The sequence below is a fragment of the Gopherus flavomarginatus genome, chromosome 11, assembly GCF_025201925.1.
Source record: "Gopherus flavomarginatus isolate rGopFla2 chromosome 11, rGopFla2.mat.asm, whole genome shotgun sequence".
NCBI classification, from domain to species: Eukaryota; Metazoa; Chordata; order Testudines; family Testudinidae; genus Gopherus; species Gopherus flavomarginatus.
The window spans coordinates 3641547-3655147 of NC_066627.1; the positions used below are offsets into that span (position 1 = coordinate 3641547).

Sequence of the window (13601 nt, forward strand, 5' to 3'; positions counted from 1 at the left end):
GATGTCTTGGTCCTCCACTGGGCAGTGAGGAGCTGGGGGTGAGATAAAGGGGCCGGTTTGAGAGGCCTCTTCGTTAAGCCAAGGAGCTGAGTGGGCACAGCAGGGAGCTCCGGTCTGTGCTCTTGGCAGGAGCTCCTGTCCAGGGCCAGAGACAGAGGGCTCCCTGCCAGGGGACACTGGGTGGGCTACAGGTGGAGACCCCCTGTCACAGGCTGCAATTCTCAGAGCAGCCTCAGGGATTTCAGCAACCAACTTCCATTACATTTCACACCCTTTGGCTCCTTTGCAAACTCCAGCCAGCAGCACTACACACCCCTCCCCGAGCATGCCCTCCCCCTCCCTTGGCCAGCCAGGGAACTGGGCTGAGACCTGCCAGTACAGAACTCAATGGGGCCAGGCACACCCATCAGACAGCAGCATCTTCCCAGTCAATGCCAGCTTGAGTTGTGCTGGGACCGGTTCCTGGGCAGTAGCGGCACCATGGGGAATGAAGGCATCTCATGGGGACTGAGTAAAAGCCCTCCCAACTCATTCCACATGGGATACCAGTCGGTAGGAGCCTCTTTCACTCACCACCAGCCTGGGCTCCATTGGGAACCTGTTCCCAAGAGTAGGAAGGACTCACAGCCCAGCATTCCCTGAGCTCATCCATGCGTCTTGTCAATGGCATGAACGTTGACTGGGAAATGGCCTGGAGCCTTCTCAATTTAGTACACACCTGGGCAATCACCAAGGTACCAGCTGAAATCTTAATTCACCCATCTGTGTGCTATAAGGCCTGGGCCATAGAGTTCGGTGGTAGATAATTGATGTTACCTTCCTAGCTCTGAAACCTTGACTGGTGCTTTTGTAGATCTTAAGGCAAGAAGGGACCATGACAGTAACCAGCCTGACCTTCTCTATATCACAGGCCAGGGACTCTAACCCAGCTACTCCTATATGGAGCCCAATCACTCGTCTTTGTTGGGAGCATATTTTCCAGAATGGACCCCAGGCTGGATGTTCAAATCTCGAGATGGAGACTCCACCACTTCCACTGGAAGTTAGTTCCAGTGGTTCCCTTCCAGATTTCTTGCCTAAGACGGGGTGCGCATACCCGCACTAGCCAGGAAAGGGTTAATCCCACCCTATGGGTGGAGGAAGTCCTGCCCCTCGGAACATGCTAAGCACACTCCAAATGCTATGCTGGTATAAAGAAGAGCAGCCAAGCTCAGTCTGCACAGACTGCCAAGGAGGAAGGACGCTTGGTCGAGGCTCCAGCCCCGGAGCCATTACAGCCCTTGCCCGCAGAAGGCTGAGATCTCAAGACACAGACCAGAGACCTGTTGCCTACAGCTGACAAGCTACAGACAGAGTTTCAGGGAATTACCAGTTCCGAGGAGCCTGGAGATACCGACATGATATGGACTGCAGATTCAGGAAGCCTGGTCGGAAGTGTCCCAGGGAGGTGGAGGGAGGGGTATCTCCCACCCGTGTAAGGTCAGCATGTTGCAGTGTTGCAATGAGGGGAGAAAAACAGTAACAGAATATACAGAAATGGAAGAGGTGCTTAATGACGTCTGTGTTTCGATTTTCACCAACAAGGTGGGTGGCGATTGGACGTCTAACATAGTGAATGCCAGTGAAAATGAGGTAGGATCAGAGGTTAAAATAGGGAAAGAATAAGGTAAAAATTACTTAGATAAATTAGTTGTTTTCAAGTCATCAGAGCCTGATGAAATGCGTCCTAGAATACTCAAGGAGCTGTCTGAGGATATCTGAGCCACTAGCGATTATCTTTGAAAAGTCAGGGAGGATAGGATAGATTCCAGAAGACCGGAAAAGGGCAAATAGAGTGCCCATCTATAAAAATGAAAATAAGGACAACCCAGGGAATTACAGACCAATCAGCTTAACTTCTGTACCCAGAAAGATAATGGAGCAAATAATTAAGCAATCAATTTGCAAACATGTAGAAAAAAATAAGATGATAAGTAACAACATGGATTTATGAAGAACAAATCATGTAAAACCAACCAGCTCGCTCTCTTTAACAGAGTAACAAGGCTTGTGGATAGAGAGGAAGTGGTAGATGCGGTATATCTTGACTTTGGTAAGGCTTTTGATACTGTCTTGCATGACCTTCTCATAAACAAACTAGGGAAATGCAACCTAGATAGAGCTACTATAAGGTGGGTGCATAACTGGTTGGAAAACCATTCCCAGAGAGTAGTTATCAGTGGTTTACAGTCATGCTGGAAGGGTATAATGAGTGGGGTCCCACAGGGATCAGTTCTGGGTTTGGTTCTGTTCAAGATCTTCATCCATAATTTAGATAAGAGCATACAGAGTACACTTTTATAAAGTTTACAGATGATACCAAGCCGGGAGGGGTTGCAAGTGCTTTGGAGGATCGCATTAAAATTCAAAGTGATCTGGACAAACTGGAGAAATGGTCTGAAGGAAATAGGATGAAATTCAATAAGAAAAAATGCTAAATACTCCATTTAGGAAGGAACAATCAGTTGCACGCATACAAAATGGGCAATGACTGTCTAGGAAGGAGCACTGCAGAAAGGGATCTGGGGGTCATAGTGGATCACAAGTTAAGCATGAGTCAGCAGTGTAACACTGTTGCAAAAAAAGTGAACATCATTCTGGGACATATTATCAGGGCAGTTGTAAACAAGACACGAGAAGTCATTCTTCTGAACTACTCCACACTGATTAGGCCTCAACTGGAGTCTTGTGTCCAGTTCTGGGCACCACATTTCAGGAAAGATGTGGACAAATTGGAGAAAGTCAGAGAAGAGCAACAAAAATGATTAAAGGTCTAGAAAACATGACCTGTGAGGGAAGATTAAAAACTGGGTTTGTTTAGTCTGGAAAAGAGAAGGCTGAGAGGGGACATGATAACTGTTTTCAAGAACATAAAAGGCTGTTACAAAGAGAAGGGAGAAAAATTGTTCTCCTTAACCTCTGAGGATAGGACAAGAAGCAATGGGCTTCAGTTGCAGAAAGGGAGGTGTGAGCTGGACATTAGAAAAGGCTTCCTGTCAGGGTGGTTAAGCACTGAAATAAGTTGACTAGGGAGGTTGTGGAATCTCCATCACTGGGGGGGTTTAAGAGCACATTAGACAAACATTTCTCAGGGATGGTCTAGATAATATTTAGTCCTGCCATGAGTACGGAGACTGGACTAGATGAGCTCTCGAGGTCCCTTCCAGACCTTTGAGTCTATGATTCTATGACTCCCCACTGACCCACTGGTGGACCACTCCACCACTGCTAGGGCCCTGGGTCAGGACCCGGTGGAGTTGGGTGGGCCCCTGTCCCCCTACCCTGGTGTCATAAACAAATGGTTAAGGGTTAATGTCTCTTTTACCTGTAAAGGGTTAAGAAACTCAGTAAACCTGGCTGACACCTGACCAGAGGACCAACAGGGGGACAAGATACTTTCAAATCTTGATGGAGGGAAGTCTTTGTTTGTGCTTTTTGTTTGGTTCGTTGTTCGCTCTCGGGACTGAGAGGAACGGGACATCATTCCAGGCTCTCCAATCTTTCTGAATCAGTCTCTCATGTTTCAAAATTGTAAGTAATAGCCAGGCAGGGTGGATTAGTCTTATGTTTGTTTTCTTAACTTGTAAATGTGTCTTTTTGCTGGAAGGATTTTTACCTCTGTTTGCTGTAACTTTGAATCTAAGGCTGAGGGGGGTCCCTCTGGTCTATAGGAATCTGAGTATCCTGTAAAGCATTTTCCATCTTGATTTTACAGAGATAATAATGACCTTTCTTTCGTTAATTAAAAGCTTTCTTTTTAAGAGCCTGATTGATTTTTCCTTCTTTCAAGATCCAAGGGGATTGGGTCTGGACTCCCCAGGAATTGGTGGGGGAAAAGGAGGGGGGATGGTTAATTTCTCCTTGTTTTAAGATCCAAGGGGTTTGGATCTGTGCTCCCCAGGGAATTGGAGAAGTCCCTCAAGGCTGCCCAGGGAGGGGAAAGTTTTGGGGGAACAGGTAGTGTCCCAGACACTGAAATTTCTGGCTGGTGGCAGTGTCACCAGATCTAAGCTAGTAATTAAGCTTAGAAGTGTTCATGCAGGTCCCCACATTTGTACTCTAACGTTCAAAGTGGGGGAAAAAAACCTTGACAAGGCCACACCGCTCTGTGCTCATGGGTGGCCGTATTCTCTCAGCCCATTAGGCCACACAGCCCAGAACCCAAGGGATGCCACTTAGACTCTGGCAATTAGCCCGCATGGTGCTGAGGCCAGGACAGTCCGGCAGACTGAATCTGCAGTGTCAGCACAACCCTGATCCACCCCGCACTGCTTTATTCCACATTTGTATCTGTCCAGCCATTGGCTCCTCTTAAGCCTCTCTATACTAAGTTACAGACCTTCACTGCCTGGTACTTTCTCCCCATGGAGGTACTTATACATATCCATGAAGCCATCTCCTGAATGTCTCTTTCAGACAATTCGTCTCCTCCTGTCTCTCACTGGAAGCCATTTTCTCCAGCCTTCTAAACATTTTTCTAGCTCTCTTTTGCACCTCCTCCAATTTTTCAACCTTCTTTTGAATATTGGACAAGAGAATGGCCACAGTGCATGTGACCAATGGTCCAGCTACCCCAGGACCCTGTCTTCCAACAGTCGTTGATGCCAGAGGGGTTCCCCTGCACCCCACCCCGTGTTCATACATCCAGGGATAGGGCTGGTGGGAATAGAGGCTCCTAACTCAGTCTCACCCACCGCCTAGCTCCCGGTAGACATAACACCAGATTTCTGGGGGCTCTGCCTCTCACCTAATGTGGTCCGGTGAGGAAGCATGTCCAAGGAGTTCTGATGCCAGGCTGGCTAGGACTACATTGCTAGACAGATGCAACGGTTAAGAAACAAGTCTTGGAGATGAGAAATTCCACGTCTACCACTGACCTGCAGTGTGACCAGATACAAGCCACTTAGTCTGGGGTCTTTAAAGGACTTTGAGGAAATGAGATGCCAGTGAAATAACCTCACAATTGCAGTCAGAATTGAGTGTCTCACTACTTTTTAGTGTCCCAATTTTAATCCCTTTGTGCCAAAATATCCCCTCCCAGCTTTTCTCTGCTTGGTTCCAGGACGTTTGCTCTACGTCTGTTCATGTAGTGCTCATCCAATGGGGCCCTAACCTCAGTCAGGACATCTAGGAGCTGCAATATCATCAATAACAATGGACGGATAGCAACTCCCTGCAGAGGGGTGGGCAGGTAGAAACATGCATGCATGAATCGATGGATATGGTGGAATCAAAGAGATAGGTGCTGCAGTGGGTAGGATGGATGGTTGGATCCTGTGGAAGGATGAATTGATGTAGACAATCCATGAGGAAAGGAGGATGGCTAGAGCGAAAGAATAAAAGAAAGAGGGGTGGATGGATACATTTAGATATTGTGGGAGGAAGCGTGGGTTGGTAGATAAGACGCATGGACAGTCTCAGCCAGAGGACACACCCTTCATCACAAACTCTAGCATGGTGCATTTTATTTGGGCATATTCCACACACAGCCACGCTCAGTACACCAGAGCTACCACAGTTTTACACACAGGCTCAGAGGAATTCCAGACCCCACAAGGCTCCGTGACCAACTCAGATATGCCGTGAGGAGCCCGTGGGGCTCTGATCCTCAGTAGCAAGTGACGTCAGTGTCGGACAAGATCACAGAGACATTGACGGCGGTGGGTTTACCAGAGGCTTTGTCCACGCTCCGGTGGATGAAGGTCATGGGCAGACCCTCGTGCCCCACCACACAGGCGTAGGTGTCCCCCCGCTCCCATTCGGACGCCAAGACATTGAGCTTGCTGTAGATGAAGTAGCGCTCCTCCTTCCCAGCCTCCTGCATGGGGCCGACGTTGGTGTAGGCTTCCTGGGGCACGGGCCGATCCTGCTGGGTCCATGTCACCAAGATGTCTCTGGGCCGGAACCCGGAGGCCAGGCAGGTGATGGTGGCTGATTCCCGGAGAGCCAGTTCCTCAGCATGAGGAGGGGAGATGTAGACAGAAGGGGCCCGGAGGGAGACCACTGCCATGAGAAACAGCAAAGGCTTAATGCTAAGGATTGGGACCCAGAGTCCTGGCTACCATTCCCCACCTTCATCGCCCTGCAATATCCCACTAGACCCCTCCCATGCTCCTCCCAGACCCATAGACAGAATCCAGGAGTTCGGGCCACACTAACCCACTAGATCCAAATACCTACCATGAAAAGGGGCTAGAACCCAGGTGTCACAGCCTCCAGTCTCCCTGTTCTAGCCCACTACATCCCACTCCCCTCCCAGAGACAGAAAAAGAACCCAGGAGTCCTGACTCTCCATCCCCTTCTCTCTCATCAATTTGCACATTTCATCCCACCCACAAATTTGTAATTCCCCGTCTCAAACACCTGAAACCGGATCAGAGCTGGGGCCCCCTAGAGACAGAAGGTCCCAAGTCCCATTCCCCACACCCTGTGCCAGCCACTCCCCCAGCCTGCGGCCCCATTGGAGCTGGCGCCCCCTACAGGGGAAAGGCTGAGTTCTTACTGTGACTCTTGCGGATGGTCTTGACAATGGCTGACGGGAAGTCTTGGTGCTTCACGGTGCAGGTGAACTCCTCCCCCGCCTGCCACTCCTCCACGCACACCCGCAGGATGCTGGTTGCACTGTAGGTACCATCTTCCTGCAGCACCGGATCCCTGGAGACCACGGCCAACGGGCCCCCGCTACCCCGGTTCCAGGAGACCTCCAGGCTGCCGGGGGTCTCCATGCCACTCACCAAACAACTGATGGTGGCGTTCTGCGCTATGTAGAGGTCCTCCAGGGAAGGGGGGAGGAGAGACACCTCCAGAGGATGTTGATTACAGTTGCTGACACCTGGTGGGGGCAGGAGGAGGCGTTGAGGGCTGGGCTGAGCAAATATTTCAATGGGCACCAGGTGGTAACTGAGTGCCTCTCTCTCAGGGGTGCAGAGCCCAGGGGCTGTTTGGGAAAGGGGCTGAGCATCATTGGACTTGTAAATAGGGCACTGGGTTCCCTGGTGGAAGGGGCGGGACACTCATCTTATGGAACAGCAGAAACAATGGCTGAGATTTTCCAGCCAGCCGACGGATTGAGATTCCTGATTCCCATTATGGTTATTTGGGTCTCTGGGAGCCAGGAGCAAATCTGAAGGTCTCCAGTTTTGTTAGGAGAAAGCCCCATTGCAGAAAACATGGCTGGGGCCAGACCTGCCGTGGTTGCTAAACTCAGGGTACTTCTGGCCTGAAATTCATGAGCTTAATGGCGCTCCTGAGCTCAGCGTGGTTATCCCTGTTTCCCAGAGATGGCAGCTGGGACACAGAGGACAAATGACCTGCCCATGGTCATGCCTGGCACCCAGACCCCCCGATCTAACCACTAAACACCTCACCACACCCAGGACTGAGGACGGAACTTGTGTTCCCTAAACCCCTACCCCCTGCACAGGCAGAAGGGCCATTTACGTTTCACACCCATCATCTGCCAAGATCCCTCAGGGCATGAGTCCCCCACCTCCCACTACAAACCGAGGGCGGAGGGGAGAATTTGAATCACTTTAGAAGTCTCAGCCAGGGAGCCCAGACTCATTGAAGCCCTGGCACCCACGGACAAAGGCCTCTGTTGAATGTTCTCTGAAGGATATGCATGGTCTGGCTCATGAAATAAGTTTGTAAAGTGGATCCTGCTGGAGCTGGGAGTCCAGATTCATATGCATTCCCAATCCCCACTCTGGGACAATAGAACTGAGGGGTTTCTCTCCTTTATTTGCATGAATTCATCAGCTTCTCAATCTGATATGGCATCATAATGGAGATAGAAATCCTTCATTGCCACTCCTCCCATCAGGGTTCACATGGAGTCATGCAGATGTTCATGCCATTGGCTGGATGACATCAGAAAGCGTGTGGACATCCCCAAACTAACACCTGCCTCTGAGAATCCACTTACCGAGGGACACCTTTTCCACAACCTTCTTGGGCTCTTCCATGGCCGGGTGATGCACCACGCAGGTATAATTTCCTTCTCCTTGACTTTGCTCAACCTTCAGGATGCTGTAGGCAGAGAAAGTGCCACTTCCTGACACAGGGCCATTATTGTAACTCGACTTGAGTTCTGGGGAGTTGTTCTTCAACCATGAGATGCTGATCTCTTCTGGGTAAAAGCCACTAGCTTCACAGATGAGAGTCAAGGAGACTCTTTTCCCGGAGATGTCTTCCTGGTAGGCTCGGGAGATGGTGACTGAGGGCTCCTTCTTCCTGATGCCTAAATGAAAAGGAAGAGGGGCAAGAGAAGAAGAAGACTTGCTTTGCATGTCTAAGTTAAGGACTTAGCTCCAGCAGCTATCACTGTGTGAAGGGGCCAGGGAGGGCAGTTGTTCAGGGTATGTGTGAAGCTAGACCAGGCAAAATAAAAACCCAACCACTGAGCATCATCTCCCTTGAAACTCAAAGAGCCTGGACCTTCACCCAAGAGCTCAGCTGAACTCCCAAACCTTCCCCACAGAATGCACAGTGAGCTTCTCAATCTTCAACCTTAAACGGCAACAGCTTAACACCATCATCTTCGTCTTCATCACCATTGTCATATTCATCTTCTTCACCTCCCTTATCTTCATAATCACTTCCTTCCTCTTTATCTTCATCTTCTCCAGCAATCTAACATTTTTTCTCCTTCAGCATTTTCATTTCCCTCTTCATTGTCATTGACACAATCTTCATCCCCTTCAAGATCATCATAAGGATCATTATCCTCAGCTTGGCTTTACAGTAACGCAGAGGGGCAGGGGGCTTTCAGCTGGTCCTGCGTCCCAAACCTGAACTCTCACCCCAAACACTGAATCTCCTCTTCACCCAAGTCTCCATCATGCATCATCGTGACATTGGGTCACCAACCCATTTCTCACTCCGACGGACCCTCTTCCCTCCTTCAAACGCTCCCAGCAAAATTCAACACAATTGAGATTTTCAAAGGCTGCCTTACGGACTTGGACAACTTGGGTATTTCAATGGGATTTGGGCACCTTACTCCAATGGAGACTCTTAGAGAGTCTCACCCGAAATATCCCATAAAGGCCAGATGCCAGGTGACAAGCACCAGCCTGATTTCCAGAGGTAAGAAGTACAGACGCACGTCAGATCAGAGTCCCTAACAGGCCACATCACGTTTTTCAGGGAGCCGAGGGAATGAAATTCTTAGAGGAGCTGGAATGTAATGATCAGGAAGGGAATCCTGGGAAAACTGTGCAAGTGGAAATTAGTGAGAGATTGAGAATGAGAAATTCACAGAGGAAATACTAATTCTACCTGCAACACACCCCTGTGCAGAGGGCCTAGGTGCCGCTAAAGTCCTTCTTGGAGGGTTAACTGGGACATAAAGGCTGCCTAGGAAGTGTGTTGGGGTGAGTTTCACCCTCCAGTCCCAATTCACAGTGACTGGAGTTTGCCTTTCCCTTTGAGATGCCAAGGCTCCTCACCTGTATTGCTCATGGTTATGTCCTGGGTTAGTTCTCCAGAACAGGGTGTGGTCACTTTGCAGGTAAATTGGGTGCCTTGTCCCCATTGTGCCAGCGACACAGGGTGAGAACTGACCAGGCTGGTGGTCCCGTTGCTGTTCTTCTTGGGGGGTTCTGTCTTCACCGCAAAGCTGACTTGACCATCCACTTTCCATGCGATTCTGCTGGCTGCTAAGTCATAGCCCAGAACTAGACAGGTAACATGACCAGAATTTTTGATGACGTCTTCATAGGAGGGTTTGGTTAAGTAGATGGTTGGGTCAAGTGAGCTTCTGAGGCAGGCTGAGAAATGCAAAGAGATGTCATTGACCAGTTCAAATAATGTGGAAAGGCAGAAAAAGACGATTGAAATCTAATCGAATTTAATCTATCCCTCCACCTCAAGCAGAACACTCCTAGCGTCCCTCCCATCCAGCCAGCCATTGTATCTCTTTCTCTTTCCATCCACCTACAGCACCAGTTTCTCTATGGCACTCTTGTGTCTCCCATCACACTGGTGTCTAGGTGAAGTCTCACCTACCCTTAGGCAGGGCTGGTTTCTCAGTAACTCTCCACCGCACCTCCCCGCCATGCATGGGCCCAGCCCCTCACCCAAGCACTTGCTGGTGTTGTGCATGGAGAGCTCTGCTCCCACTGCTGGGTGGGTCACTTGGCAGGTGTAGACGTCCCCCTTCTCCCAGCTCTGCTTGGTGACATTCATGCGGCTCTGTCCCATGTAGAAGCCGTCTGTGCCCATTGCAGAGGAAAAGGCCGGGGTGGGGGGGCTGCTCTCCTTTCCATTCACCAGCCATTTCACGTTGGCTTGGTCAGGTTTGAAGCTCAGGAGGAGGCAAACCAGCTCCAGCTGGCTCTCTGTGGAGCTCTCCTCGCAGGTGGGCACCAGGAGGTGAACCTGGGGTGGTGCTGTCGAACCACACCCTGAGAGCAGAGAGAGGGGAAAACACAGTCCAGTGTCACTCTTTGTAGATCCCCAGCCCCCTTCCAGAGAGAGGGATAACTCTACAGTCCTCCCAGCACTAGCAACCCCCACCTTGTTGTGGTACATTTACACTGAGTACTAATCAGCTTCCAGTGAGATTTTTCACAGCCATGTAAGGGATTAAAACAAATGGGAACAGGGCCCTTAAATCATCTAGGCAAATATTAAAAGCATCCAGGCATTCTTCCTGCACGTGCTGCATGGAGTGTGTTCTCGCTGGTAAACAGCTGCGACAAAGCTGGAGCTTGAGCTGTGTTTGTTTATTTGAACATGTTTCCCTCAATTAATGTCCCCTATTTAAGGGGGACCATGGTGCTGTACAGCATGACATGGCATCAGAAGAAAACTTGGGAGAGGACTGACTGTGTCTGACTACGGATAAAGGGTCAAATCCTCAGCTGATGTAAGTCGGCTCAGTGCCACTGACTTCAGCAGAGATCAGTCGATTTACACCCGTTGAAGTTCGGAGCCCAGAATGCCTAGGTTTGCGGGTCTGGGCTTGTATCCATTTCAAAAGATGCCTCAGAAAAGCCGAAGTGCAAGGAACACACTCAGCTCCATGACAAAGGTGTAACCAGTGCTAGCTTGTAAGGGGGGTATAGCCCCTTTAAGGCCAGTGGTTGCTGGGAATTGTAGTCCCATGGGGCTGCTTGCTGCTGTCTATATCAGGGAAAGCTTCTGGCTCAGTGCTGAGGAAAGTGCCTGAGGGGGAATCTCGAGATGTGGACAGGCAGGAGGCCTAGGAACCATGCAGGGAAGGTGGCCTAGTGGGAAAGGCGGGGGCTCCCCATGCAGCCGGCTGAACGCTGGGGGGCTCTGGTGGCCGGGACCCTGGGTTCTGAGTTGCACTGGTTTTGCTTTGAGGCTTTGGACTGACGCAGCAAATGGGCTTTGTTCTGCCTCCCCCAGTGGGAGGAGGTTGGGTTGGGTTTGGATGAGGGTGAGGGCGAAAGGCAGTGAGCCGAAGATTTCCCCTGTGCAGAGGGGCCAGCATGCGGCTTAGGTGCCACTTCAGCCCAGCTGCGGGTCTGAGATTTCCCAGGTGCCTAAGGGATTTGCATGCCAAGTTCCCATGGGAACCAGGTGCCTAAATCCTTTAGGCAGGGCTGAAAAATCCCCCCCTTAGTGGAACGTAGGTCTCTGCCCCAGGCGCCTTTCACCCTAAGGTTTCCCTCGTTCAGGGGTCGATGGAGGGGGCGCTGGGGGCAGGAGATCTGCAGTGACAAAGCACCAGGGCTCAGTGTGTTTCAACACTGGGCCAAACTTTCCCCAGACTTTCAGGCTGAGGTTTTTCCAAAGGCGCCTACGGGATGTGGATTAAGATTCACTGGCTCCCAGACCCTCTAGGCGCTTTGAAAAGCTCAGCCTGGCTGTTCCACCCTCCCCTGCCGCGTGTCTTACACTCCTGAGGGAACTTCTTCGACTTGGTCGTTGCTGTCCTTTGATGTGTCACATCGCACTGGTAGGTGTCGCCCTGCCGGGGCCTGGCAGGGATGATCAGCAGGCTGCTCTGGGTGAAGTGCCCGTTGCTCACCGTCACCTCTGGGAAAGTTGTGACCCCCTGGGTCACTTTGCCCGAATTCCACTTGATCTCCACTGGTGATGGGAAATAGCCCGTTACGAGGCAGGCCAAGCTTGTGTCCGGGGGAGCATTGCCAGTCTTGGTGCAGCAGGGAACCAGGGGGAAGATGGAGGGGGCTGTGGGGTTCGCTGGAAAAATAAAGAGAATACAAGAGAAACCATCAAAAAGGGGGAAGAGGACTCAGGTTCTGTTCCCAGCTGCTGTGGGACCTTGGGCCTGTCACTGACCTTCTCTCTGCCTTTAACTTTCCATTCTGCAGTGGTGTCCTAGCGACGGGCGAAAAACACGAGAAATGGGATTCTGACCTCGGCCGTTCCAGTGTAAACCTGGAGCAACTGCGCTGGAATAGCTCTGCTTTGTGCGAGTGATGCTGAGAGGAGACTCTGGTCCTTTGCAAGGCACAAATATTCCCCAAGTGCCTCAGAACCTGAGTCCAGCCCACCTCAGCTCTCCGATGTGAAGTGAGCATCATTACCCTCATTAAACAGATGGGGAAACTGAGGCATGGAGAGGTGACGTGGCTTCCCCAAGGTGACAGAGCGAGTCTGTGGGAGACCTTGGAGTTGAAGCCAGTTCCCCGAGTCCCTTGCTCTGTTTGATCACAAGACCATTAGTTAAAGCTAGGGAAGAACCCTCCATGAGTCATGGATGAATGGATAACCCAACATGCGCCCTTTCTCCTCTGGTCCCTGCCCTTCTGTGCAAACAGAGCTTTCAAACCATACACCTCGGCCTCTGGCCTCTTCAATCCGCCTCTCCGAGACACTGACAGGTCCAGTGGAAATTTCACAGCTTTACAATACTTTGGGGGTTGCAGTCCTGATTTCTGGACTGTGGTGAACTCTCCAGGACTCACAGTCCTTAAAGCCAGCTTTGGCCTCTCTTTCTAACTGCTCTGCTCGACCGGAAGGTGGGGGCTTGGGCCAGGAATCGCCGGGGGACATGCCAATAACAGCGATCCCTTCTTGTGCCCTGAAACTCCACCAATCAATCAGTTCTAAACACGTTAAATTGCAGTGGACATTCCACCACCAGTCACGGTGCGAGGAACCACCCAGCTACTTCTCACCACCGTCACAGGAGCAAGGACGAGAAGAGACCCTTTGTATAACAACAACAAACTGCCAGGAGACATTAAAAGAAAGAAAAGATGCTAGAAAGGAGACATACTTGTGTGCAACTATGTACAGGACATCTATCCATCTCCATAGACGCCCACTGTCAATCTATCCATCGTGGGTGGGTGGGAGTCAGGACTCCTGGGTTTTCTCTCTGGTATTTACGAGGTTAGTGCAGATGGGGCTGAGACATCACCTCCTAGGATCTGTCCCCAGCTGGGAGAGTGAACAAGGATCTCCAAGATTAGAGGAGGGGGGCTGCAGGGCCGCCCAGAGGATTCAGGAGCCTGGGGTCTTGGTTGCGGGTCCCAGGGCAGAAGGACCCCCAGCCGCCGAATTGCCGCTGAAGACCCGCCCTGGGACCCGCCCCGGGACCCGCCACCGAAGTGCTGGAA

The 13601-nt window shown here is 50.9% G+C and overlaps 2 gene segments (V, D, J or C); one reads left to right on the top strand and one right to left on the bottom strand.

Annotated features, from left to right (window-relative positions):
• The window catches only part of LOC127031862 (Ig gamma-1 chain C region, membrane-bound form-like), a 192423-nt gene that overhangs the window by 77971 nt on the left and 100851 nt on the right, over nucleotides 1-13601 (top strand).
• The window catches only part of LOC127031858 (immunoglobulin heavy constant mu-like), a 167772-nt gene that overhangs the window by 64809 nt on the left and 89362 nt on the right, over nucleotides 1-13601 (bottom strand). The window contains 6 exon segments of the C gene segment in view: nucleotides 5710-6042; nucleotides 6542-6871; nucleotides 7964-8278; nucleotides 9489-9809; nucleotides 10119-10445; nucleotides 11908-12216. Coding sequence covers nucleotides 5710-6042; nucleotides 6542-6871; nucleotides 7964-8278; nucleotides 9489-9809; nucleotides 10119-10445; nucleotides 11908-12216 — 1935 coding nt within the window.